At 46.4% G+C, this 27,825-nt stretch overlaps 1 protein-coding gene across 1 annotated transcript; it reads right to left on the bottom strand.

The window, feature by feature from the left end:
* Positions 1–408: 408 nt before the first annotated feature.
* On the bottom strand, positions 409–21,882 carry prickle2b (prickle homolog 2b). The gene is made up of 8 exons (XM_071915609.2): positions 21,442–21,882; positions 14,911–15,094; positions 10,462–10,575; positions 9,494–9,631; positions 7,367–7,570; positions 6,546–6,732; positions 4,365–5,246; positions 409–4,143 (listed from the first exon to the last, which is right to left on the bottom strand). The coding sequence occupies exons 2-8, from the start codon at positions 15,040–15,042 to the stop codon at positions 3,188–3,190; spliced, it is 2,613 nt and encodes an 870-aa protein (XP_071771710.1). The 5' UTR covers positions 15,043–15,094; positions 21,442–21,882; the 3' UTR covers positions 409–3,187.
* Positions 21,883–27,825: the final 5,943 nt, after the last annotated feature.

Raw genomic sequence — 27,825 nt, 5'->3', positions numbered from 1 at the left:
AATCAATGAGAATCATCTGAGTTTTACTTAGCAAGGCTAAACAGACTGCGACTGTTTCCTTGCCGACAATGATAAAGTAAACTGAATAAAGTAATGGAACTGCATGCATGCAAGAGCAGTTTTATTTTGTTCAAAACGTCACATCATTACTCGCATTATGCAGAGCTTCTGCTTTTTAGCTTCATTAGAAATCCTTCATAGTCGTTACACTAGGTGTTACAACTTAATTCACTTAATTCTGCAATTAAAATTAAAATTTAAATGCATAAGCTTGGATGTTACATGCGTATGGAGATACACAGCTCTTCACATTTCAGGTTTTGTACAAACTCACACCATTTTACTAGTTTTATACAAACTTTTTATTATGCAATTGTCAATATGAACAAAGCACATGATAAACATATTTTGTTTTCTCCTCATTGTTTTCACTGGCAAAGGAGAAGGAGAGAAGGAGAAAGAGTAGAGGAGGTGAAGACTGGAATGGGGTTGAGATTTGAACTCATACCAAAACGTGGCATGTGCAGCACCAGATGTTAAATGACTTAGGTGCTACACCACCTTATGAATATTATTAACATACTTGATGAATGTAAACCAGACCCAGTCCTCAAACAAAACGCCCAGGTAAATATGAATGGTGTTCCAACTCCCCAACTTAGATGAGTTTCATTCCAACATGAAATCCTCCGTTTGAAAAATGTGACACCTAGTCTGACTCAATGAAAGTAAAACTCCTTATGACATAATAGTTATCTATCTTGAGCCATTTACTTGCGCAATAAAAATATTTCAGAGCAGTGGTTTCAATCCAGGTAAATGGGCCAAGAGAGATTATTTCATAGTAAGTTTTACTTTGAGTCAAACTAGGTGTCACACATTTTCAAATGGTGGACATCTCATGATGGAATGAAAATCATTATCTAAATTGGGGAGATTTAAAAGCAGTTTTGTATCAGTAATGGCCACATGATCAGGAAGCAATAAAATGTCATCTTCCTATAAAAACTCATCTCTGTTCAACAAAACAAGTCAATAGACTATAGGTTCTTTGTTGCACTGAGTTCATCCTAAGTACCTAACCACTCGTGGATCTAATTTACTCAAGTCAGACCTTGGCTGACAATACGACTGTCACTACTGGGTGCATCAACGCAACTCAGGGATTATCTCCCCACCATCCGCTACCTTGAATATGGCATGGCCCAGAAAGCATATGGCTGCAATCTGTGGCACCACTCACTGTATCTCCTCCATTTGCTTTTAATTAAACACATGAAGCCACACACACACACACACACACACACACTCACACTCCTTGGGTGAAGGCCGAGCAAGGAACGAATAAAGAAATAAATAGATGTGTGCAAAGCTAATGAAGACAAGAAGGAAAGCCCCTATGTCTAGAACAATAATTCCCAGATGATTGAAGGTGGATGTTTGTGTGTGTGTGTGTGTATGGGTGTGTATGCGCCTCATTAACTTAGCAACAATGATTGCAGTGATTCACATTCCAAGTTTCATCTGATGTGACTAACAGGCATAGTTTGAGGATTTACTAAAAGTAGGGAAAAGTCCAGATTCACCAACCAGGCCATCAGCAGACTGACATAATGCATCTCACATGTTTATGCAGCTGTTTTTGTCATAACATGGCTGACTAAATGAGGACTCTTTCCCCCCGTCTGGGAGTTATCCGAGTATCCCAGAGTAAACACGAAAAGTGGAACACATGGCTTGGAGTTGAGGCTAGGTGAAGTAAACCCACTAATGTGCCAATCATGTCAACAGCATTAGTGCTTCATCGCCTCTAATCAAGAGACTGAGGTTAACATACCTGTGTTCCAAACGTGTGTGTATGTGTGTGTGTGTGTGTGTGGATTATGGGGGCTGGCGGCAGTAATCCCCTGACCACATGGACGTCAGAGGCAATCCAATTTACAGTACGACACTCCTTAACGCTTCAAAATACAAACTCAACCTGTTATATCTACCAATATTTACCAACTTAAACAGGAGAGGCTAACGTGTGTATGGATGTTGAGTAGTTTCTTTCAAGTAATGAAATGGGGACAGAACGCAATGCTCGAGTCAATCACAAAGCAAGACACAACCACTAAGTTTTAATATGTAAATCCCCAGACTGTAGTCAGCAGTTCCCAATTTATATGGGCTGATACACTAAGCCAGGGCCTCAGTGGCATCTGTTTGCACACACAGTGGAGCATTGGAGCAGAGGCCCAGTGACAGTCTGAGTGTGAATATGACTGCACCCATTAGCACCCAAGTATATATATTAGCAAGCCAGTGGAGGGTGACTCTGATCAACCTCTACACCATATTGTCATTCATTTATGCATTAAACAGATGGAGAAGGTGACTGGTTGGCAAGAAATCATCACTGTTACACACACACGTGTGCACACCAGACACACACACACACACACACACACACACACACACACACACACACACACACACACACACACACACACACACACACACACATCATTCTCTAGGGAGAAACGCCAGCTGTCAATCAAAGCTCTCTCTGAAATACTCCTTTATTCCAAATGCAGGACCAGGTCAGCCAAATAAAACATGCATGCGTTGTTTTTGTCATTTTCTATCTCTACATTATAGATATTCAATACATAAATGATTCTATCCATACAAAATATAAAAATATGTGAGGCCTCATTTACAACCGTATTTACATTGACTTCCTTAACTTAAGCGAATTATTAATTCATTTACCTATGTACATACTATGAACTGAATACAATAGTACAGTATATCCTATATCTAAATCACATTGCATGAAAAAGCTGGACCGTACTAGACTGACTGGATCTTACACACTGTTTGCTGCATGGAAATGATGTTATGATAACAATTGCACATCAGCTTTGATAAACATTGTGGCTTGACTATAGAATTGCGCATGTAACTGTTAGCCTTAATACTCAAGAGAATTTCTGAAACATTAAAATGAATAAACATGCAAACACTGGTGCTTTTTCACTGTTTACCAACTGTAATTTACCACGGACTGTCAACCACATGATATTCAACACTCAACAACACTGAAGAAGTGGACTGGGTGTTTTGTTTTTGTTTCAGATGGAGGATGTTAGTGTACACAGGCTGGACAAAGGGTCATTTTCCTTTGCCAGAGAACAGGGTGTTAGGAGATAATGCAGTTCTTGCTTTTTCGGCGTTTGCGGGTGTGCAGCTGCCCGCTGCGGTTGGGTCCTCCCACCCCCGTGTTGTTGTACTTATGGATGAGCTCCTGGTTGCTGAGGTAGCGCAGCTGGATGGGTCTGGGGATTGGCTCGCCCAGGAAGTAACCTTCGTCCTCTGATTCGGAAGATGAAGAACAGGTGGAGCACCAGTCGTCATCTTCATAATCATCCCAGGAGTACTGGCTCAGGCCTGTGCGGCGGTGGGCCCCGGGGTTCTGGAGCGTCAGGTCCGAGGTGGTCCTGGGGCACTGCCTGAACGGCTGGGGCTGGTATCTTCCTCCCCCTCCTCCAAACTGGTCCCTAGCGCTCCTCGGCGGCGGGAAGCGGTCGTAATCCTCGCGGACACGCAGCTGTGGCCTTTCTTGAGGTCTCTCGCGCCGCTCCGCCGCCAAGTGGAGTGCGTTTTCTGAGCGGGAACGCCGGGATCTCCGGGACCGGTGGTGGTGGTGCCGGCGCCTCTGGGGGGTTTCCTCCGGCGCTTCTATTCGGACATTTGCTCCCCTGACGCCTCCTCCTCCTCCACCTACTCCACCACCAACCCTGCGTTCACTGATGGGTGGCAGGCGCGCAGCGTTGGCACTGCTCACCAAGCTGACCCTATCCTCCTCCTGGTAGGTGAAGCCAGGCGGCACGTGAGTCATGCCCATGCCCACGCCCATGCCAGGGGGGTCGCAGTACTGCACTGGGTACTGGGAGGACATGGGGGGATCCATTTCCATGTAGGGCTGACCGGCGGTGAGGCTGCGAAGCGACTCTGAGCTACGGAACTGCACGGAGGAGTTCAGGGTGCCCATGTTGCTTTTCTCTGACACGTTCATTCCAGAGTCTTTGCTCAGGTCAGGCATGGAGAAACGAGAAAGGTGCTCCTGGCGCTTTCCTCCTCCGTCTGCTGAGGTGCCTGAAAATGAAAAAGAGTCGAGTTCAGAGTCAGCTTTGCCTTTTGTTCAAGGGAGAGTACGAGAAGACCATGATCATCAGCATAAGTTATACACTAACTGCAATATTTGTTATATTGGGAATAGTAAAAACAAACATCTCCAAATACGACATCTCATTCTAACATAATGCCAAGCAGACAACTAAGCCAAGCAGAGATCTAATGACTAATGCCATACCAACCTGTAGCATTGGAAAGGGCCAGAGACTCCATGGATCCTCTTGGGGTCTGCTCCAGAGGGGTGAGTTGCTCGGTGAAGTTAAGTGCGTTGATGGGGTTCCGGCTTCTCCCCACCTGGGCCGGTGGTGGCACCCCCACCTCTCTGTCCCTGTCCCTCTGAAACCCATGCAGGCTGACTGAGCGCTTGTCAGGGGAGAAGCCGTTGTGGTGCTGAGAGCTGTGGGACACCTCGGTGAAGCTCTTTTGGGTCCTCAGCTTGGCCGGATAGTAGTCCTCTGGACCTGGCTGGTGGAACCAGGTCTCATTCAGCGAGTGACCCTTCACGGCCGAGATGGGCGGCCTCTTCAAACCTCCGTTCTCCTTGATCCTGTGATCCTGTGGTTGACCGTTCTGTCCAGATGAGGCAGGGTTATAGGCAGTCCTGACGTTGCATTGGCTGAGGAGCTGGAGAGGCGTGGGGTTGGCAGCGGGGTCAGATTGGGACTCATAAGCATAGCAGTCACCTCCTTGGTCCTGGCTCTGCCAGGCAGGCGGCTCACGAGTCAGACTGGGTGTCTGGCTGGACAGGCTCAGAAGATCCATTTGTATGGACAGTGGGTCCACCTCTCCTGAAAATCTTCCAGCCTGCCCTCCTCCTCCACTCTTTCCCGCCTTGGAACTGCGTCTGGACTCTCTGGTGGAGCGAGCGCTTTGGAAGGCAGAGTCAGAGGAGTCTGAGCCATTTGGCTCCTCCCCCAGGCTGCAGGATCGTGAGCAGAAGATTTGGCCCTGCTTGGGCAGGAAGGGGCGGCCCAGCAGAGAGCGCTTACAGCGGGCGCAGCAGAAGCAGCCCTCGGTGGCGTGCCAGTGCTGCCCGTCGTACGTCATCTGGCCTTGGTCAATGCCTGCAGGAAAGACGAAGAAATATGTTCATCCACATGGGTTAGGGAAAATGATGGACAGTGTAGCTCAAGTGCTAATCTACCAGTAAAATACAAAACTCCTCATCCTTATCCAAGAGGTTGATATTAAAAATGTGAGAAATGTCCTATTTAAAATGCTGTTTTATGGGAACAGAGTAGGATATTACAAGTTGGTGGTTGAGTGAGATGGAGTGAGAAAATGGAGCCTGAGGCTGTAACACTTAACTGAGTTTGAGGCAAACTCATTATGGAGCTTGCCCAGCACTGTATAAACACATTGCATTTTAAGTATGTTTGGAGTTGTCGGAGGGGGGAAGAAAACCAGCTATTTGCTAATGGCTGCCATCTGGTTTCAGCATGTTTTCTGATGGTTTCAATTTATAATCAGTTGAGTTTTTTTTTAGCCAAATACTTTTCTGTATCCTGTCTGACAAATAATTACAGAGCAAATTTGTTGAGAGGGACGTGCCAACTCACAGCTGGGCATCCTGTTGAGGGACACACGCACACAAACACACACACAAACACACACACACACACACACACACCTCTAACAGGAGGTGGCATGGGGCCAAGAGGTGCTAATATGGAAGGTTTACTGCCAGGTTCCTCTCTCAGTTTGCTTAACACTGCAATGTTCTCAGCTTGTGAGATGTTTGAATTTGAAAACATAACCACTGTATTCAATTAACACTGTGTGAATGTGACCGGGATGAAAACAAATCTTGAAGTTGAAAAGTCTCTTGAAATGGCCATTCCCTTGTCCCAGGTTATCTTCATGCAGCATGATATACATTCCTGTACTCTACCTGTGAGCTAAGGTCTCTGTGATCCTTTGCTCTGTACCCTCGCCTCTAACACTGGACCACTTTTGGATGACATCATTCAGTGATAAAATGCTAAAAACAAAATCAGGCCACATCCTCTCTACTGTAGCTCTCTCTCTTCTCCACTGTGTTACTCTCTACAGAAACCAGGTCACTCCTCCATCCTCCCTCAATAAAACTTGTAACTACATCTGAAACAGCTGCACATTCATCTTCCCCTTACAAAAAAATCCCCTTACAAATTATATTCCTATAGGGACTTGTGTCTGTAGGTCTCAAGTTTATAGTGACCGTATCATACTTTATGGTATTTTTCATATCTCCTATGTCTCCTGGTATCACTATTCCTATAATATTCCTACAGGGTAGTGTATATACTTTATAGTTTTTCTGTGATATTTGTATAGTATCTTTTTTCCTAAGTGGGTGGCGGTGGTGTCACGGCGCAGCGTACCGATGTGTTCCCCGCAGGAGTCGCAGTACTCGGCGTAGAGGGACTCGAAGCAGGAGCAGCAGTAGGGCCGTCCCTCCTTCATGATGTAGCGCTGACCCCCCAGCACCGTCTCGCACTCGAAACAGCAGAAGTGCTTCATGTGCCAGTGACGCCCCTCTGCCTCGGTGCACTCGTCCGCAAAGATGATCTAAGGAAGGTAGGGGGAGTTAGAGAGAGAGGTGCGGTATCGTTTATCACGGCTCCTCAGGGGTAAAACCTCCTTCGGCTTATTACTGTACGGTGAATGACAGGACAAAGGCTTGGGTTGCCATCCCCTCCCCCCCCCCTGTACGCACCACTTTCTCCTCTGCAGGTTGCTACTCTTAGATCATCCTCTTTGTCATTGACTTGTGTAGGAGGCTAATGTGTGCGGGGAGTTGCCAAATTCTAGATGGTGCTTTTACTTTTAATTACGCCGCTGTTAAAACACTGGGGTTCCTTTTAAGTACTAAGCACCCTGTAAATTGAAACAAAGTGTCCTTGTCCCCCTTTGCAGAGTGTGTAAGAGAGTGTTAATGGTGGGGAGATTAGACGATAGAGAGCTGACCCCATTACATTGGAAAAACCCATGCGTTGAATAGTGAAAGTGTGTGTGTTGGGGAGTAAAGCCTGTGAGTATCTATGGCAGCGGTTCCGTGTGTGTACGTGTGGATGTGCGAGTGCGTATATATATATTATAAATAGCTCCACTGACACTGTCCCACATTGCAGGTACATTCAAGAAGGTTGTATGTGGATCTAGCACATTAGCATGCATGCGTGCGCATGTGTTGAGCGCATACCTCGTCGCAGGCGGTGCAGCGCGGCTTAAGCCTCTCGGCGTGGTGGCGGCCGCAGTAGATCTTCCCCTCCTGGTGGAAGTAGATGAGGTCCACCAGGAGCTCGTCGCACATGCTGCACACGAAGCAGCCGGGGTGCCAACACACGGCGTGGCCCGCCCGCGACGCAAACACCGCGATGTCGCCGCCGTTTATCTGGCCTCCGCACTAGAAAAGGGGGGTGGATGAAGATCGGGGGAGAGAGTTATTGAGAAAGGAGTTCATGCACAACAGCCTTGTTTCTATCAGGACTCACTGTAATCAACTACACAAATAATGCATTTTTGCACTGAAACTGAATTGAATTGAAAGCAGGAGGGTGTATATGTGATGGCGCGTGTGAGTGTGTGTGCATGTTTGTGTGTGTGGGGGACAGTGGGGGTGTGTGTGTGTGGGGGGGTGGACAAGGACAGACAGAGAGGAGGCGTACAGGAAGGAGAGGAGCCGCTGGAGAAGATTGGTGGGGCAGAGGGGAGGGATGACGATGGAGAGATATACGAGAGGATAAAGAGGAGAGGAAGATGGGAACGGCGGTAAATAGGAAGAGAAGATAGGAAGACAGACAGGGTCAGGTAGGGCAGAGGAGATTTAGAGGGGTGGGAAAATGGAGAGGAAAGAGAGAGAGGGGAGAGAGAGAGAGAGGGGGGGGGGAAGAGAGAGTTACAATCAGGTTATCTAACTGGCACACAGCCTACTGCTGTGTGAAGGCCAGGCCAGAGGGGGGAGGGGAATTCAATCAATACACACTCTCCCAACAATCTGCTCCCTCACACTCCAGCATGTGTGCGTGTGTGTGTGTGTGTGTGTGTGTGTGTGTGCTGTGGCAGTCTGCTGAGCAAATGAGAAACAAAAGCTGTAAAGCAGGTATACACCCGGGGCACCAACATAACAGGGAACAGCTACACACTCGCTCATGCCTGTTGTACACTTTGGTGCTGAACTGAGTCGGTTTGGTGTTAAAAGAACTCTCTACTGCTCTCAGTCCCATCGGCCCATCGCAAGAATACACAGGACGTTAAATGTTTGATGGGACACTGTGTGCTGCAGTGAAATATTTTTGGAAAGACAAGATTTAGGGCAGTTCGACCGGTTCAATTGTGAATGTGTGTATTTGTGTAACTCCAGGATCCTGAACAGCTGCACAACATCAGTCCAGGCTTGTTTATCTAGGCTAGGCATGCACCGATGCCACTTTTTCAATGCCGAGTATGAAAGTTTAAGTATCGGCTGATACTGAGTACCGATCCGATCCATTACTTTTACTGAACAGTGCAGGCTTACTTCCTTAGTTTGGGGTCAATGGACAAAATTATTGAGATAAAAACCTTGTTTTTCCCACTGTTTGAGAAATACAGGCTTCTATGTGCCACAAATGCATAAAATCAAGACAGTTTGCTTTTATTTCTTACATGTTACTCATGGCTTTCGGTATCAGATTTTAGTCTTGGGTAAAATCTCCGATACGATATTCCATTTTAGCCTGGTATCGGCACCGATACCGATACCGATACCAGTATCGGTATCGGTGCATCCCTAATCTAGGCCTTCACGTGCCTTGAGGTTTAACCAGCAACTTTACTTGGAGGTATTAAGGAAAAGAGAAAGATTTAACACATGAACAATCAAACAGTCACCGTTTCAGTGTGTGGATGAGAGACAGCTTTCTCTGAGGAACTCACACAATCACACACACACACACACACACACCACCTGAAGACCCTCTCAAGAACAAGACCTCCATAACCCACTGAGGTGAGATTGACAAGGTCACCACTCCACCGTAGAGGCTGACCGCTGTCGTATCTCTGCCCTTTATATGTCAATACAGAGCTCCTCTCATACATCATAACACAGGCTTGAAATGCCAGCGGGCCATTCAGTATGTCTGTCACATGATTCGGTGCTTTCATTCCGGCTGCCATGCGGCAACACCTTTGATCTCGTCACGCTCAATCCTCTCTTGTCACGGGATACATGTTTAGAAGTGAAACGATGGGCTGCTGTCAGAGCATCTTTGATCTTGTTCTATATCCTTCCCGCTTGTCACGGGGGAAACGACGCAAATATGGCATTTTGAATATTTCTGTCTACCTGTTCGCAGATGGCCCCCGTCATCGTCACGGGGAACGGTCGCACGTTGCCGCGCCCCAGGTTCTCCCGCTTCCGTTGGTTACTGAAGAGCTTGAGTTCCCGCTTCTCCTCGTCGTCCAGGCTGTTACAGTAGCGCACCTGGACACACACACACACCACATAAACACAAATTTGTAAAGCGTTAAACAGTTATGCAGACAGATAGAGAGAATAGAGAGTTAAAGGTGCAGTGTGTAGCATCTTTTAACATCAATGCATCATTGTCAAATGAATAGCGATACCTTGGTTTTACCGTAAACAAACAAGACCGTGGCTAAGATGATTGGCAGCCTCTATCTCACACCAGTGGTATTGCTGGTGCTAGAATTTCCCAAGATTAAGACCACATTTCCCATAAACCTCTGTTGCTTCCTGTTGCTATTTCAGTCAGAGGGTTTCTCTTTCACTTTACGTAAGAAGATAAACATGCGGGAAGCGATTTTTCCATCAGCCTTTCACTCCTTCCACCATCTGCCATTGTGAGAAACTCAGCTTCCTCTTCCTGTTTTGTGCCATAAAGCAATATATCTTGTTGCTGTAAAGCAATAGAGCAGATTTCCTGTAAAATCCGACCCGGTGGCAAACAATGTAAAATGCAGGTAGAGGCTGCTGATCTTCTTGGTCGATGGCCGTGGTCTCATTTATTCGGTAATTATACTAATGTCTCAAAATTAATGTGGTAATGATTTATTGATGTTAAAATGTTACACCTTTAATGTGTTTAAGCAGCTATATACACACATACATACACACACACACACACACAGACACACACACACACACTTCTCACTATCCCATTCCCGCCCATTAAGAAGACAGATTCCATTTTTGCTGTGTCCGTCTCTGTGCCCTTCTCCCCTCTTATCTGTTTTGCCCTGAAGGCAGGGAGGGATGGAGGGATGGAGGGAGGAGGGGGGACGGTCTCTCACCTCATTGTCGTGGGGGGGCAGCTGATGGAGCAGCTGTTTGATGCGGTATTTCTCTCCTGGGCTGTTCACGTAGGGCACCTTGTCCTCGGGCAGGGAGCTGTAGTACTGGTGAACCTGGGAGACGGAGAGAGGGAGGGAGGGATTGAGAACTGAAATAAACCTATATTGGTTTCCAGAACTAAAACACGTGACTGCAGGAAGATGGAGTGAGGAGGATCTACGACCTGGAGTGACCGAGTGGAGCCGCACATGCAAACGGAGGACCGACACACATATGTTCCCGCAAACACACACTTAGAAACACTTTGATTTATGGCCCACCGGTGGAGACTTAATGGAACCTCGCCCCTCACTCTCTGCACATTGACATGGGAATGTATTATGGACCTGTCACACGTGCGCACACACACACACACACACACACACACACACATGCATGCACACACACCTAATTAAACATGTATGCGTGCAGCAGTGTGTGTGCACGTGCATGCGTGCATGTATGTAGCGCATGTGCGACAGGAGGATTAATGCTAATCTCGCCATTCCAAATCACTTGGACATTCTTTACATTACAGGGGCCGACAATGAATGTCATCTCCGTGTTATTTATTGCGGTCTTTTTATTACAGTGTAACAGGGGGCCGCGGTATAATAGGGGGCCAGCGGTCATATATGAATGCGATTGGAGGGGGACCAAGCCACGAAAGCCATGGGATTTAAAGGTAGATTTGAGGACAAAGGTCAAAGAGAGAGAGGGGTGAGAAAGAGAGAAAGAGAGAAAGAGAGAAGCGAGAATGGCAAAATGTTGGAGAGATGGACAAAGACAGAGAGAGCAAGTACAACAGAAAGTCAGAGGTTAGAAGTAGCAGAGAGAAAAGGACAATCTAGACTGATGAAATGAGAGAGGAGCAAAAACAACAGAGCGAGAGGCATAGAGAAGACTGGGAGTGGAGGAGAGAGAGAGAGAGAGAGAGAGAGAACGATCAATACTTGCTGACTAGGGGGCCGGGGCCAAGCCAATCTTAATGGCCTATCTTTCTAATGAATGGATCTACTGACTGGAACCCATCAGCTTTGTCCTTGGCAATGATAACACAGAGTCTGTCACACACACATACACACACACACACACACACACACACACACACAGATTAACTTGAATAATGTCGACACGCATCAGTACGTATCGACTCAGAAACAACCCCTATACAGCCGACGCTTCTTTCCAACATCATCATCACATCGCTCCTTCACAATCCTCATATTTCAAAGCGCGTTTCTTGAAAGTAGCATTGTATAAGCATGTTTGTTGTTGGGGTGGATTTATGGCAGGGGCCTCTTGTTATAAGTGTAACCTAATTCCTGGTGCTCTGCTTTTGTTGGCTTCGGCCGGTGCTGGCGGGGGACGCGGGATCCGTGTCCAGCGGCACGGCTCAGGGCGCTGGGGGGGGGGGGGGTTCTCTGGATAGTCCATGAAAGACCGACTGTGGTCAAGCACCGATAACTCACACAGCGCCGACATGCACATGAGGAAAAAACACACACGCATGCTAGCAGACGTGTGTACACATACACACACACACACACCTCAAATGATAAATCACGAAACATGCTTCCAACAACAACAGGGTTACACTCTAGGGGTGAAAGGCACACTGCCCCGAGGAAAAGATCTAAGGATAGATACACACATGCGCACGCACGCACACACACACACACACACACAGTGGACACACAGTTGCAGCGAGAGCCAGGAGGAGCAGCAGCTTGTGATAATAACTGTAATCGAAAGCAGACGAAGCTAAAGACAGGGCAGAATTTCGAACTGTACCGAAAGGCGTGTTTTTAAAGGCTAAAGCAAATGGTAGGGCTTCACGACGGAGAGAGGCTGAGTGACAGGAGAGATCGCCTCACACAGCTGGTTTCTATCGCTCGTAATGGCCAGACAGCCAGGGGAAAAGACACAACCAGGCACCAGTCCTGACTTTCTCTCAACAAGCCACTTTGGAGCGGTTATTGGACATCCTAGATATTATATTATTAGGAAAACACTGGTAGTATCAGCCAAACATGGCGGCGGAGATGGTGTTTTCATAACTATGAGAGCAGATAGGATGGTTGTGTCTGTGTTTATGTCTGTTGTGATTACTTCAGGGCCTGAAGTAAGACTAAGATAATAAAAGTTCTGTTCTATTGTATTCTATTGTCCTTATAGGTTAAATCAAAGACAAGTGTTTGCATGATAACCCTGCATTGAATTCTGTTCTTTTCTTGTTTTATTCCATTTAAATATCCCGTGTGTGACTGATGCAATAAAGCAGGTTTCATCTTCACCACTAGATGAAAATCAGACTGTGGAAGATGCACAACAGACTCTGCATTGGACTGCAGCCCTTGCTGTGTGACGGTAGAGAGATACCAGTTACAGGCCACTGCTGAGTAACATTCTTGGCCTCGGCAAGCTGCATCTTGGCAACCTCCAGGCGTTTTATTCGAGCGAGATGGAGGGAAGAGAGCAAGAAGAGACAGTGGGAGAGAGAATATTGGCAGGCGCTTCTTCACACTGCGGCCCAATAACTTCTCCAGCACACTCAATAATGGCTGTCTTTGGAGATAAAGATGCAAGGCTGTTTTGAACGCATGTTCTTTTTATTGAGTCTGTATATTTCAGCGAAACGCAGACTTGAAGTGGAGAATAAATCAACTGGAAATGATTTCTTACTTTCTGTAAACATGGTTTTGTTGACGGAAATCCACGCACACACCCAGGGGAGTTGGACAGTCCCAGCTACAAGTATTGATGTTCATGAGTTATCCCTCATAATCCGTCAGACACGTTTGATTGAATACCCCAGTCCTGGTCTGAAATCTCCTGTTACAGAGTGGTGACTTTACACCGCTGGCGATTGAATAGCAGACCTATACAGAGCGCTGACTCCCTATGGGGAAACCTAAAGCCAGCGTTTAGATCCTGGAGATTAGCTCGTATTCACCATCCCTCCCTCCTCGCGCTCCGTCTTGCTCTCTTGCAGTGTATGGCAGGGCGTTGAAAAGACCCACATCAGGCGTACTTCCGCTCCTCTGTGAGAGGTCAAGCAACATGTTTCCACAGCTTGAATGACTTGCATTTCAGGTTGGGAAACTAGAAATTGCTACAGCTATAGACACCACTTGAAACTGAATAGATTCACTTGTCATGCAGGCTATTATGAATGCTCTATCTACAGTAGCAGCTATCTCCGCTGTGCTTAGACACGAATTCTTTTAGCAGTGCGGATTGTTTATGTTCCTGTTGACTGTCAAAAGCCAAAAATTTGCTTCAGTAGTCTTCAGTGTTCTTTAGCATTGTGCTCTTCTGGTGAAATACATGCAGCACAGCCCAGTTTCCATTACGGCCAGACTGTTCCAGAGGCTGCGCCGCCACTAGACGAGAACCTAATTGACTTGAGGGTCAGGTGGTGCGACCCTAGAGGGGGATGAAAAATAGCTGCGCTCAGCCCTCGGAGGTGAAAACTGGGGGCCGAGCCAACAGCGTATTGACCAGCTCATTGCCCAGGCAATAAGGCTTGCTCTCAGCTCATCAAGAAAATGAAACCAGCGTCCATAAACGCTTTCATTGTCCTACAAAACGGGAAACCCTCCCATATGTGCACACCTACGGTCCAATGGAGTCTCGTAAAAGAGGATTTTCTTGGATGTGCACGGGGCCATATAATGTGTTTGTGTATTAGGCAGGCTTAGCCGAGTCGTCGTGAGGGCGATGAAACCCACTGTAAACATTTTTGCAGGCGGAATGAATTGGAGATTAATTTGACTGCTGGAGCCACATAATCCTTGTTATCCACTAGCTTGCAAAAGGCATATTCAGCATAACTGGAGCAGTTATCATATGTGACATGGCAGTCTAATTTGGTACAGTTACAAAAAACAGTCATGAGGGATAACACTATGCTGTACGGAGAGCTTGGACCAACATCTTGTTGGGTGGAAAGCATTTTGGAGAATGAATTATACTGAGCGTTGCATTATCAGGATTGGGGTCAATTTACTTAAATTCAACAAATGTAAATAGGAATTACAATTTGACAATAATAGAGCTTTCATGCTCAGTTATGACTACGCAGACATGCAAAACAATCCTCAATATTTGCATTTTAAAGAAAATCCACTGTCTGAATTGACTGAAATAAAAGTGAATCAACCCCAAACCTGTTCTGTCCCTGCATGGTCCCTACACAACATTTATACCTGGGTGTAATAGAGGATACAGACACTGCTCTGCCCTTATAAGGCAGGAGTGAAAAGCTGAGTAAGCACACTGCACAAGGTGCGATACATTGCAGCTCTGTGACATACGATAACATAATAGACCTCGGTGATCCAGGCATATGTTCCAGTGTGAGTGTGATGTGACCCAGATGGGTGTAAATGTGCACATGCTGATACCTGTTCAGGCTTAAGACCCGGTGGCACCCAGGCGTACTCCTCCAGGGCGCAGCCCGAGTCGTCGTCCGAGGTGGAGTTCCTCTGGAAGTCGTACATCAGCTTGGTGACCGTCTTCTCCATCTCTACAGGCATGGCTGTCACTGCATGCTCCTCGCGACGACACTTACAGTGCACACAGATCTTCCTGCAAGGGAGAGAAAGAGCAGCGGTCAGGATGACAGAAGAAAAATATGAATGGATATGGAATGGCAGTTTTATATGCAGGAAAGTACTATTCAGCTTTTCTTCAACAGAGGCCTATTAATGATAGATTTAATGGAGTAAGACAGATTAGAAGTGAAAGACATTAAAGATACAATCAGGTAGTTATTTGACAATCTAAATTATGTTGTTGAAAAGTGTGAGTTGTAGTTGGAAAATAAGCTTTTTAGAACTTTCTTGACTAATCATAACTCAAAATACAGGTTTTTTAGGGTGAAAAACAAATACTCCGTTCAATGAATCACTATGTAAACAAGACTACATTTGGGGCGATTGGGTTTCAGCAGGACGTTATACTGCAGTTGCTGTTTGGGCCTCTAAAGCCTGTGATTAATCACCGACAATCAAAATGACGCAAACTACTTACTACTAACCGTTGACAACTTGTCACTGTAAATGAAAAATAATAATCAGTTAGTTAGTTAATTGCAACAAGGCGTAGTGATTAAGCACATCGCCTCCGCTGAAGATAAAACACTTGAGTTACATTCACAACCATGACGCCTGTCGTCGCCTCCAGGCCCTTTACCCGTGAAGGATGTGAACGCCACACGGTTCAAAGGTCGGAGTTCACGAGTCAAGGCTTCCCGCTGCACCTCTCAACGTAAAATGTGGGTGCCGCAAATACTATCCCCCACAATCCTCTGGGGCACCAAGAGCGAGGATATAATCACAAACAGGCTAGGGAAATAACTAGCACACAGACACTGACAGTGATGGAAAGCAGTACTGTACATACACATGCGCGTGCACACACACACACACACTTCTGTCTGTACAAGGTTAGCTTGAAACGCTAGCAGATGCTTAGCCAGGATAGCGCTCCGCTCTCATCAGTCAAGCGGACCCATCCAGCTATAAAATGTAAAGTATCCATGTGTGAGTTTCCACGGAAAAGATGGTTGGGAGTGTTTGAGGGTGACACTCCTCTCCCGAGCTGCTCTTTCATCTCCAGACGTGTCCAGAGACTAATAAAGTGAGTTGTTATATTTCATAGACTAGAACAACCGCTCTGGAGCGCTGTCTTAAACATGATGATATCAAAGTCAAGACTTGCTTCACGGGGGATAGCGCAGAACTGCTGTGACATCATGCAAAACGCAGGATAGGATGTAGGTGAAATACCAATCGCACCTTTGAGTAAATCCACAGGAACACAAAAAATAAAATGTAGGCCAATGTAATTTGGTGTGTATTCAGACGCAAAGGGAGGAGCCACTGCACACATATAGCTCCCTGTGTCCTTGACAGCTCCGTGCTCCAGTGCGCAGAGGAAACTGGGCGGCCAGTAGGTCGCATCCCACTAACCTTGCTGCCCCTCAGGCGGCCAAAGCAGGGAGACAATCCCATTACCCTCCCAGACGGACGCCTGCCTGCCCGCTCCGTCTGATAGGCAGCCCAACGGAGGGGCTTAAGGACACTTAGGACACCGCCTGACAGAATGACAGACTGACAGCTTGGCTGGTTGAGGATCTGTTAGTGCAAAGTGCTGGGAGCACAGACAGCACCGTGTGGAGAGTCGGCTAAGTCTCACCTTGTCTCACCTTGTCTCTCCTACAAAAGAGCACTTCTTGTCAAAGGACTGAGTCTTTAGTTAACAATGCACTTCAGTCTATTGGCTTAGCACTGATGGATTCTGATGATAGAAGGGTTAGGGTTAGGGTTAGGGAAATACTTTAAACCCCCTTGTAGCTCTGCGAGTAGAAAATCCCACTGACATGCCACGACTGGCCATATGAGAGGTAATCCTTTAAAAAAAACATACAAACATACAGGCTTGAAGTTGGATGAATTCTCCATCAGCACTTGAGGATTCCTTGCCATCCGCCAGAAGCCTAACAGCCTATTACTGCCAGCTCCAGCTTTCAACACCGCCTTAAGCAGGAAAGGCAAACCTCTGCAACTTGTAGCGCCCTTGTGGGAGGGCAATCAACTTGTGCTGCTGCAAGCCACAGCCTTCGCCAACCGGCTGCATGAATATTAACAGATCACATGAAGTGCCGAGATATCACTTCCATGAATATTGATGGGAACGGTAAGCGGAACGAGCGAAGCGGCTCTGGCAGACTAAGTCATCAAGCCGCTGTCAAGGTGTCCGGCTGGGAGAAGGGGCAGTCGCGGAAACCCTGTCCCGGCGGTGTGCCGCTGTAGCCGGGGGCGATGTGGCTCTGAGGGGCCCTCATTAGAGTCCCGCACCTTCACCATCATTACAAATGTATGAGTGATTAACTAGGATGACATACACATACGCGCAAAAAGTGCACCTGCATCTAAAAGAACACACACTCGCAGCTTAGATACAGTACCTCTTACTCTCTCTCTCTCTCACACACACACACACACACACACACACACACACACACACACAGTGCCTCCTACTGTGCTAGAACAGGGACGATGATTCAGAGTGCCAATAGGAAACGGCACCAATAAACATGAAGACAAAAAAGATTAAGCACGTACGCACGACATCTCCCACTCTTTTGACGCGCTGCCAGGTGGTTAGCAGTGGATTCTGCCTTGGGATGAGGAGGCCCGCTTGGAGATAGGGGGGTATAAATAGCCCGGAGGAGCGCAGAGTGGACCTGAAGGAAAGCATTTCACACTGCATTCCTGCTCAGAGGACAACGCCACAGCCTCACCGCCCCACACTTAGCCCAATCTCTGTGGAGCTGACATTGAGGAGGAGAAGACGCCGGAGTGCATGTGACCTCTCGGAGTAACGCATCTCTCTTTCCCCACTCTCTCAGTCCTCTCCCTCTCTCCATCTCCACGATCCAGATGTGTGATGAACATCCTCCAGTGATTCACCTCGCAAACATCTGATCTCCCCACATTGGGATTGGCAGAGATAATGCCTACAGGGGCCTGTTACTCCCCCCCCCCCCCGCACTATCCTCATGATTTACAACACGCTTCACGCACATGCCGGGATCCGCCCCCCCCCCAGTGAAACATAACCCCATGCTTCCCCTTGTCAAATACATGATTTCAATTAGGAGAGATTGTGGGACTCTGGTAATACAAGTCAAGTACATCACCAACGCCTCATAAACGACTCCAAAGCAAAAGAGGGGGAAGTAAAGTGGCCCGTTTCCTCTTTAAACGTGACCGGCCTCTTATGCGCTTCCTCTCCAGGGAGATGTAAACTCCTCTCGGCTTTTCATTGGCCGAGAGGAGCGTGAGGTTTGTTCAAGACCTGGGGGGTGTGTGGTTGGATGGTAATCTCCGTGACCATGATGTCAGCGGACAATCATTCACCATGTTGGGTTAATTATCATCACGCTGCTCCTCTAGATTACCCCTGTTACCAAGGTAACAGGGCTGTTTTAATAGCTAACTAGATTCTGATAGGGCTCCTAACAGTCGCACAGACTTGCTTTAATAGTTTTAGATCAACACCCCAGGAACATCTGACAGTCCTGACTCATTCATTACAAGTTTGCCTATATGAGCTGTCTTAAATCATCTATCAAATCTACCATCTTAGCAAATGTGCCTCGATGGAGAGTTCAGTTAACAAAATTCTGAATTACCAGGGGGGGGGGAAATCCTGGGGGATTCTCCACAAGTTGAGCTTTCACAGACTCGCAGAAATTATCTTTGCACAGAGAAAAAACCCCAACCTCAGAAAATCACTTGATTCAACTCTATCCAAGAGCCAGTCGTGGAAGTATAGCCTTGGCGGCTTTGAGGCAGAATCCACCAGAAGTCCCATTCCACAGTCATTCCTGAGCAACTCCCAAAACCGCTGCAGCTTTTCCATGGCATCACTCTAGATGGCCGGATTAAAATCCCATCTTTAAATGGCAGCTCTGCAGAAAAGAGGACGACGGATGACGAGAGAGAGGAGAGGGTCGGCTGAACAGCTGGGCGCGCGCCGCAGCCAAGTCTTGTCCTTTCTTTTTTTTTTCTCTCTCTCTCCTGCCTCTGCTTTTGTTTTCTCTGGAAGTAGGGGGGAAAAGAGGAGGACAGACTCTTTTCTCTTTAACAGCCTTTTGTTCGGCGGCAGCGACATTTCCGATCAGTGTTTTGAAAGGCTTGTTGAAGCCGTTGTTGGGATTTCCATGTTTCAAGTCCAGGGAAAGTTATGAATAGCCTCCTCCACATCTGACAAACATAATACAATATTCAAAGTTTTTTTTTTACCTACACTAGGCTGTATGTTGGCTGTTGAGCAGGTACGGTAGGAGTTAATCACAGTTAAACATGACTGGAGGTGTTCCCGACAAGAATCAGACTCAACAAAGACGTTTTCCATTAGCAGCCAATTAGCCAGGACCAGATGCAGTGTGTTCCCTATGACAGAGATTAGGCCTGCACCCACCTGCCATAATAAATTAGAATCCTACCTACTAGTGAATGCAGAGAGATAATACACATGCATACACACACGCAATGAAGTGTGCATACGCGTGCACATGCATGACACACACACACACACACACAGAAGTTGAGCTTTTTCCTCCCTGCTCCAGTCGGGTAGCTGAAAAAGCAGTGTGTGTGTCATAATTTCCCCATTCTCTCTCTCTCTAAGAATTGAATTGTACAGGATTTGTGTAGGAAGTGGGAGGGAGAGCAAGAGGGAGGGAAAGAGAGATTTATGTAACATCAAACTGGGATGCTTTTCAGCTAGAGCCACACTATACTTGAGACTGGATCATATTACTTATTCATACAGTGTTGACTTGTTCCATAAAGTGACACTGCTTTGGATGGGAAGAGAGGGAGTCAAGGAAGGGACAGGCGTCCCGGACTAACCTCCCTTATGGAGTTGACCATGCTCAAGAGACACCGGTAATCAGTTTTCTGGGATGTGGGACCAGGATCTGTGCCAGATCGTCAGCAGGTTTGCTAACGAACGACACAGACAGAATGTCTTTGGTCTGTAGGAATCCTATTATAACTTTTAGAAGGAAACATCACAGCAAAACTATACGTTCCTATAGGAATATTATGGTGATTTTTTTTGTTATGTGTCAATGGAATAAAGTAAGGTCAGTAGCATGCATGGATAACCAGTCTGGTATTGACAGTTTTCCAGGGGCAGTTGTGCATGTCAGAAATAATGGTAGGTTAGTCTGTAAGCTCCTGTCAGTGTTTAATGTTTGAGCTACTTTCAGACCTGAGGAGCCCACTGACACTGCAGCCAGCTGCTGAAGCCACATTATTCATTATCCCACCTCAGTCCGTTCATATGCTAATCCAAAGTGACCCGTACACTGCAAAAAATGACCCATCTTAACGAGTCATTTAGTATGGAGTCATGAAATCTTGTTTTCTTTAAAACAAGTGAAAAAATCTGCCGATGGGGAGAGATAATTCAATTGGTTTCCAATGCAGTTTCACTTGTTTCAGCAGTTTTGTAGAAAGAAGAGCCTTTATCTTTAAACAAGGCAGATATCACTCCACTGGCAGTGACACTTGATTCAAGAAAATTCCTGGTTAGGGTTATGATTGGCATTGGAAATGTAAAATGACCTTACTCCATGGGCAGCTTTTTTTTCCCACTTGCTTTACAAAACAAAACAGGATTTTAAGAGGCAATACTAGACTGAATGAGTTGTTAAGATGGATATTTTTTGCAGTGTGCCAACTTCATCAATCTCTATGACCGTGGCGGCACAGTGGCTGCACAACAAAGACTAATCTGGCTGGAAAGCGCAGGGTGGCTTGACCAATGCACCAGAGAGGTAGAGATGAAGAGAGATATAAAAATACACAGACCCAGAGAGAGAGAGAGAGAGAGAGAGAGAGAGAGAGAGAGAGAGAGAGAGAGAGAGAGAGAGAGAGAGAGAGAGAGAGAGAATGGACTGTAAACCGGTGAAAATACGTCCATTACACAGAGGGAGAGGATTAGAGTCCAACTCTCCATTTTTATGGCCAGTTTTTTTTTTTTTTAAATAAAAAACACCAAGTAGAAATCAGGAATAAGGGTAGTGCTACATACGACAACTTTCTCTTGGAAGGAAAAAAAACAGTAATGTAACAACACCGTCAAACACTCACTATGAAATAGGCAAAGACCCTAGATATTTTCTCCTTTGCTTACTTACGCGCACATTTACGCATTTCAGAGGGAGTCAATAGACTACGAAGTTGCAAATGCGAAAGTCGAATTCATAAGCAGACAAATGTGACATTACTTGCCAGTGACATTGCCTTCTCTCTCTCATAATCCATTTAAAGCCCAGAAATGGGCCGTCGGTATCGGGGCTAATACAAAATAACAGAGCCACAACAAACAGTGGTACAGAGTCTAATGCTTACCTTCTCACAAACTGCGGCTGGGGAAACCCACAGCCCTGACCTCGTCGGTGGTGGTTTTAAAATACGTCTTCCTCATTGCAGACTTTGTCACACCATCCCAGCGCCACAGCTTTGCCACGAAAATACCCCACTCTCACCCACTCTCTGGTATCTCCGGCTGTCCCCCTCCACCACCACTATTCCCTCCGTTTAAAAAAACCCTTTTGTCAACCCCCCTCCTCTCCGCAAACACATTCACCGAGCGCCAGGAGTTTTGGAAATGAGGCGAAAGCGTAATAGAAGAGCCAACTTTAAGTGCGTTAAAAAAAATCCCCCCTTGCAATAAGTCCCAGATCCAAACGAGAGTGCAAAATCCCCAAAAAATGTTTGCAATCCAGAGGAATAAAGCAGGAGGCTCCCTGGAAGCTGCGGGTAAACACTGCTACAGAGTTTCACTGGAGATCCGCGGGGACTCTTTCGGTGCGTAAAAACACGGAGCGCTGAAGCAGAGAGGCGCTCCGCTCGCTGCTGGCCGTCCGACTGAATAGCGGAGCTTTTACTCCTTTACCATGTCAAGCCAGCCAAAATAACATGACAACTTCCGGCCACGGCTTTCAAAATAAAACCATTTTTGACGAACATGCAACGTCATTTTAGGTACAATGTGCCAAAGTGAAAAAAGACTTATGTAATTATGGAGGAATCTATAATAAATTATAGATTTACTTCAGTTCCATACAGTAAAGTCCTTTTCAAAGAATGTATAGCCATAAAAGCCCATGCAACACGCTTTATATATAGGGCTGCCAACAATACACATATAAAGACATGAAGCAGACAATATGTCACCTATCTGAAAAAAAATATTTTTACCCATAGCAGTGGCACAAAAGTTCCCAAAGGCTGTAGAATCGGAGCACAGTCACCTGGTGTTAAGTAAGCCAGAAGCCATCACTGCACCACTGTTATTGTTATGCTTTTAGTTTGAAGGTAAAATCCCGTACTTCTGGTCTTATTCTGTCTATCTCTGGCTGCTCTTGACGCAGCTTTTCTCCTCTGCCCCCCCCTACGCACAGCAACCCTTCTCTCTCCTCCCAGCATGCTAATGGCCCCGGTGTGATGTCAGCAAGTCACCGTCCCAACATTGGTATAATTAGCGGCAGTGAATGACTGGTGTTTTGGCATCATTTGCATGTGAATTAAAGCACTTCCCTGAATCAACTGGCCCGGGGCAAGTTGAGCCAGAAAGGGGAGAGAGAGGGAGGGGAGAGGGGAGTCCTGGGGGAAACGGGGAGGTGAGCGCCTGTAAACAAAATACTGCTGTTTAACATAAGAAACGGACATTAGCAGGAGAAAGGAGAATAGGCTTACAGGCCAATACAAGTCTACTGAATCAAACACAAATGTTGAATGGAATTAGTAGGATCATAAAGCTATTTCCCAGTGCACTGATAAGGTCACTCACAATATTTTGAGGCTGACTTCTTATGTGCTGAAGATCCAGTAATAGAGGGAAAAGTGGCCTATAATCAATGACTGCTTCAACTTAGTCTACAATGGCTTCTGTGATTTAAGGATTAAATAGACCTACATCTAAGAATGGCTTAATTAATATGCTGCACAAAAACATACAGGTCAGGACCTTTAGTGCTAACTCATTAACTCATTTTACATGATCAATTAAGCACCAGCGGCCAGATGGGGGTGAAAAAAAAACAAGAATCATATTCCAAGCACTGTAAGATCAAACAGCACGTGTTCCATAGGCCTATGTCCATAAACTTTACATAAACCTAGCAGTTGAAATCATAGAGGATTACATTACACTCATTACAACTAATGAGCGAATGTCCTAGTCCCACACTGATATGATTGTCACATTAAACTGCTAACCCAAACACAGTCAGTACTCAAAGTCAAAAGTAGGGGACTGATATTGATACGGCCAACACATGGAGTCAGTCAGCCGTGCTAGAGACAACATAAACACCCCAATTGTTCTCCAACAGATTACCACCATCTCGGCTATTTTGGTCCCCACTTAATCTCTCACACAACACTCGCACGGCTTTAAGCCCTGTAATGCTATCTGCTCTTGTTCCCACAATCACTGGTAGGAGTGTTTAACAATGTCCCACTGCTGCTCCTAATTTGCTTATTTGTCTTGCGCACAATGTGTCAAGACAGAGGGAAAAAGTCCACAGCCCGAAAAATGAGGAGTTTGCTGGCAAGCACAGCTTAACAGATTTGTGGATGATTTCAAAAGGCAACTTGGAGGACAGATAGAATAGAAGTGGGTTAGAGAGTAATTAAATCAAGATTTGTGTTTATTTTTTCCCAAAGTGCCCCTCTGCTGCCTGTTGGCCAAACACAAGAAAAAAGAGGAGAGGAAAGGAAAATAGAAAAAAAAAAGCCTGCTTTGAAATAACGGTTGAAAAGCTGCACGAGGAAGAATATTCTGAGGCTGCTGAAAACAGCCGGCGGCTTTGAACGACCTCGTCAGTTTTTGAGGACAGCGCTGCAGTCTCTTTTCTCCTTTCAGGAGCTGCTGCTCTGACTTCCCTGGAGTCAGACTAAAGCTCTGCTTTTCTTTTTAGTGAAAGCCGTCTTTCTGGCCTGGATTCTCCTCTCACACGTGGCGGGGCGACTCTCGCTACATCTTAGTCTCACACACAAGAACATATAATCGCGGCCCCTTTACAAACACAAGAGTATCAATTACAGCTCAGGCTGTACTTAGGGCCTATACACAGGCTTTTACAAGGAACCCTAAGTGACAGCGTCCCCCGCTCCCAACAACCGCTGAACGGGTCAACTGGTTTGGGGCTGGCCGTTCCTTCCAATAAGCCATGCTGTCTTCCCCAATAAACTGGTCCCAGGCCTGTAGTGAGCTGTTTTAAACGCCATGTGAGGACTGAATAAAAGCATAGAGGCCGGCTCGGGGGACATGCCACAGATAGCATTGACTCGACTCTTGGCATGCACACTCTTGGCCTCTGCTTGGTAATTTTAGACAGCGAGCCAAACAGGTTTACTCCCTTCCGAAGCATGCATAAGCATATCGGGGCTGTTGTGCCTATCAAAGCACAGGATGAGCGATATTGTGTATACATGCTGCCCCGCGGCCAGGAACCTATCAGAAATATGTAGGGAAGTTGCACTGCCTCAAAGGATCTTATCTGACAAGAGCATTATTCGAGTCTTACCAGGGGAGGGATTCGATTCGTATACTTACAGATAGGATCAGAAACGCTCCTGATAAATCAATCCCATGATCTGGCTCTGAAATGTAGCCAACATCCCAAAATGACCCTCCCTTCGTTATTTCCAATTTGCTTTTTTAAGAACACCAGTCTCTCCTCTCCTTTCATGTGGCAAATGCTGATGGCTATCATTCTAGAGTCAACACACAAGGCAGCTGGGACGCACCCCAACAGCTGATAGCTGAGGCATGGTGGGAGGGAGAGAGAGAGAGAGAGAGAGAGAGAGAGAGACAGAGAGAGAGAGAGACAGAGAGAGAGAGAGACAGAGAGAGAGAGAGAGAGAGAGAGAGATGAGGCAAGCACTTTTGCTGGTGTGGTGTGGAGAGAGATCACCGACCAAATTCTTGGAGGGGAAAGAGAGAGAGAGAGAGAGAGAGAGAGAGAGAGAGAGAGAGAGAGAGAGAGAGGGTCAAGGTTTATCAAACGACTGTTGGAACTGACTTCCTCTCCACCCACAGAACTGAACTCTGGTTGGATGGTGTCATTCCAAAAATCTCTCTGCCACCTCACTGCCACCATCTTCTACCAATACTTTGACCTAAGTACTCTGCCCAGAAAGTGGATTTAGTGGAGGGGGGTGCGGGGGGGCACTTTGGGTCTTACACTCAAGAGCCCCTCTGTACCCGTGTTCCCAGCAGATAAGTGGCTATTATTCACTCCATGTTGAACATTAACTGGATTAATTCTGCACGGGCTGAGGGGTGAAATTGTATTTGTCCGAAGGGAGGAAACCAGGGAAATGAGGAGAGTAGCTGGCCTGGCTGAAATTCTAATTAGCTCGGGGGTTCGTTAACACGCAGATTCTGTTTTCCCTCTGCCCAACTCCCTCCGTCCTTCTGCTGCAACGGCCTGGCCGACGCTCAGCTCAGGCCTGGGTAAGCCATTAGGCCACAGAGAGAGAGAGAGAGAGAGGGAGAGAGGGAGAGAGAGAGAGAGAGAGAAGGAGAACGTGTCGGACACTTAGTTTCATGCATTAAGGGCCTAGGGCGAGGGGAGTGACCTTGTGGAGTGACTCCTCAAGGGGACTGGGGCTATTTCTGCCCCTCCTGGCCCACTTACACAAGGGCTCTTCAGCACAGAGGAGAAACACACTCCTGGCCCTCCAACCCCCATCCCTCCATCCATCCATCAGACCATCCATCTCCACCGTAGACAGGGGTCTCCAGGGCTGCGGAGCTCAGTTTCCAGCTTGCTGTACCCTACAACCGCGGTTTCTCAATGAGCTTTTCCCAGCCACACTCTACATGTGGATTCTGATTCAAAACATAACTAGGTCATGCTCTGGTTTAAAAAAAAAAGAGAGAAAAGAAGGGAGGAGCAGTCGTAGGAAGTGAAGAAAAATGTAGTGGACGCACAGGGACGTGAGGAATGGCAAACAAGAGACAATGAAAAATGAGTTTTAACATTATTATTCCCGTGTCCGTACCTGAGGAATACGGAGGATTTTGCAAGAAGAGATCTAACTTTCTCATTGTTCAACTTTCCCATCTGTGCTGGAAAAAAAATAAATCTCTCAAAAAATATTGCGAAGCCCCATACAAATTCTCTCTTCTGTTCCAGTAGCACATAGAGCCACATCTCTGAGGCAGAGCGATCTCGTGGCTCCATGAATGAACTAGCCTCCCCCAAACCTCCCACGTTAAGCACCCTACAGCCATGTTTATGACTCAACTCTCATTCAGCCTCCACTGATGTTCCTCTTCCTCACCTAGTCATCATGACCCAGATGAGAGGTGTGGGTGTCAATACCGATGTTACCGACCCTCTCTCTCTCTCTCTCTCACTCTCTTTCTCTCTCTCAATGCCGGTTTTCTTTCATTCACTGCAAGGCTCCATCGACTCAGCCTCTGCCGACTTCTATTTCTGGCGCTCTCGCTAACAAATCACCATGCAGCCCTCGTCCAAATGGCCGCACTCGCATGCGGACTGACCAGATGTTCCATTAATAATGAATATTAGCATCCTCATTAGTCGGACCACAGTTGCGGAGCAGCAGCCGCAGTCTTGATACATGATCTTACCTCTTTCTTTTTTTTTTGTGAGGGCTGCTGAAAGCCAAGCCAATTAACAAAAGCCTTTGTGGGGAGTCTAAACTTCGAGTGTTGCCCATTATAAAGTACACTAGCAGAAGCCGGGTAAGACCGATATGTCCATGGGGTAAGTGAAGAAAGTGTAACAAAAGCAACACATGTTGAATGTGAATTTGGCTGGTAAGCCTCTGGAGAGGGCTGGATGCTCGCTGGGTAGAGAGTGAGAATCGCAATGTTACTGCTTTGCCGCATCACAAGTTTTTGACACTTTCTGAATTTTAAACCCAGAGACCGAGCGGTAAAAATAAGACAGAAGGTAAGAGTGACTTAGGTAGGAGCAGAAACTGTGAGACGCAAGGGATTTAAGAGCGAGACAGAAGGTGAGGAATAAGGAGACTGCAGAAAACACTCTTTGCCCTAGCGATCCAAACATAGCCAGTGTTTGCTAAACTCAGTCTATGCCAAGGCGGTGGTTTGCACTCCACTTTCTTCGGAGCTCTCCTGTAATGGTTTAAGCCCAAACTTTTAGTTAAATAAACTCCAACACTCAACTATGCCACGTTTAAATATTTAGTTTGAGAGGAGTTGTGGTAGAGCAGCGACAGAGAGGATCAGTCCGTCAAACAGAGCTCGGCCTGAGGGCCTCCCATCCACTCTGGAACGTTCTAGAAAAAAAACGTACACGGACACACTGCTATGCTTATGTAAAACTACACCATAAGTTTGGGTTGCAATTTGTTATCAACACAATTCAACTGGATGGAAGAAGGACATTCTTTCAACACACAAAGTCAACGTTTGACTTTTTCCCCATCAGGAAGCCAGCTACTCGCTGTGTTTGTGTGTGTGTGGCTTTCAGTGAAAAAAAAAATTAAATGAGGACGAAAATACTTGAACATGAGTCATGCTAATTAAGTTTTAATATGCCGTCAGGTTTAATTTGCCCCATTTGTACTGTACCTACAGACTTTAGAAAGTAGAGAAGTAGCAATTAATTTATGCTGAGAGGAATGGCACTGGCATTGAGCAAAGCCTCTTTCAGCCTTTACATAGAACAGCATGTAATCAGCAGCTGAACTGAAGGAAATTTTTGCTTCACATTAATGGCACAC

Source organism: Centroberyx gerrardi, chromosome 5 (genome assembly GCF_048128805.1).
Source record: "Centroberyx gerrardi isolate f3 chromosome 5, fCenGer3.hap1.cur.20231027, whole genome shotgun sequence".
Classification (NCBI taxonomy): Eukaryota; Metazoa; Chordata; class Actinopteri; order Beryciformes; family Berycidae; genus Centroberyx; species Centroberyx gerrardi.
This window is presented reverse-complemented; position numbering and strand designations above follow the sequence as displayed.

Excerpts from the sequence above, each read along its gene's own strand:
- prickle2b (XM_071915609.2), bottom strand. The coding sequence starts at position 15,042 with ATGCCTGTAGAGATGGAGAAGACGGTCACCAAGCTGATGTACGACTTC. Across the intron at positions 7,571-9,493 it reads CGGGGGCCATCTGCGAACAG|TGCGGAGGCCAGATAAACGG; the intron begins GTAGACAGAAAT and ends CCCCTTTTCTAG. Across the intron at positions 5,247-6,545 it reads CTCCTGCGGGGAACACATCG|GCATTGACCAAGGCCAGATG; the intron begins GTACGCTGCGCC and ends TCTTTCCTGCAG.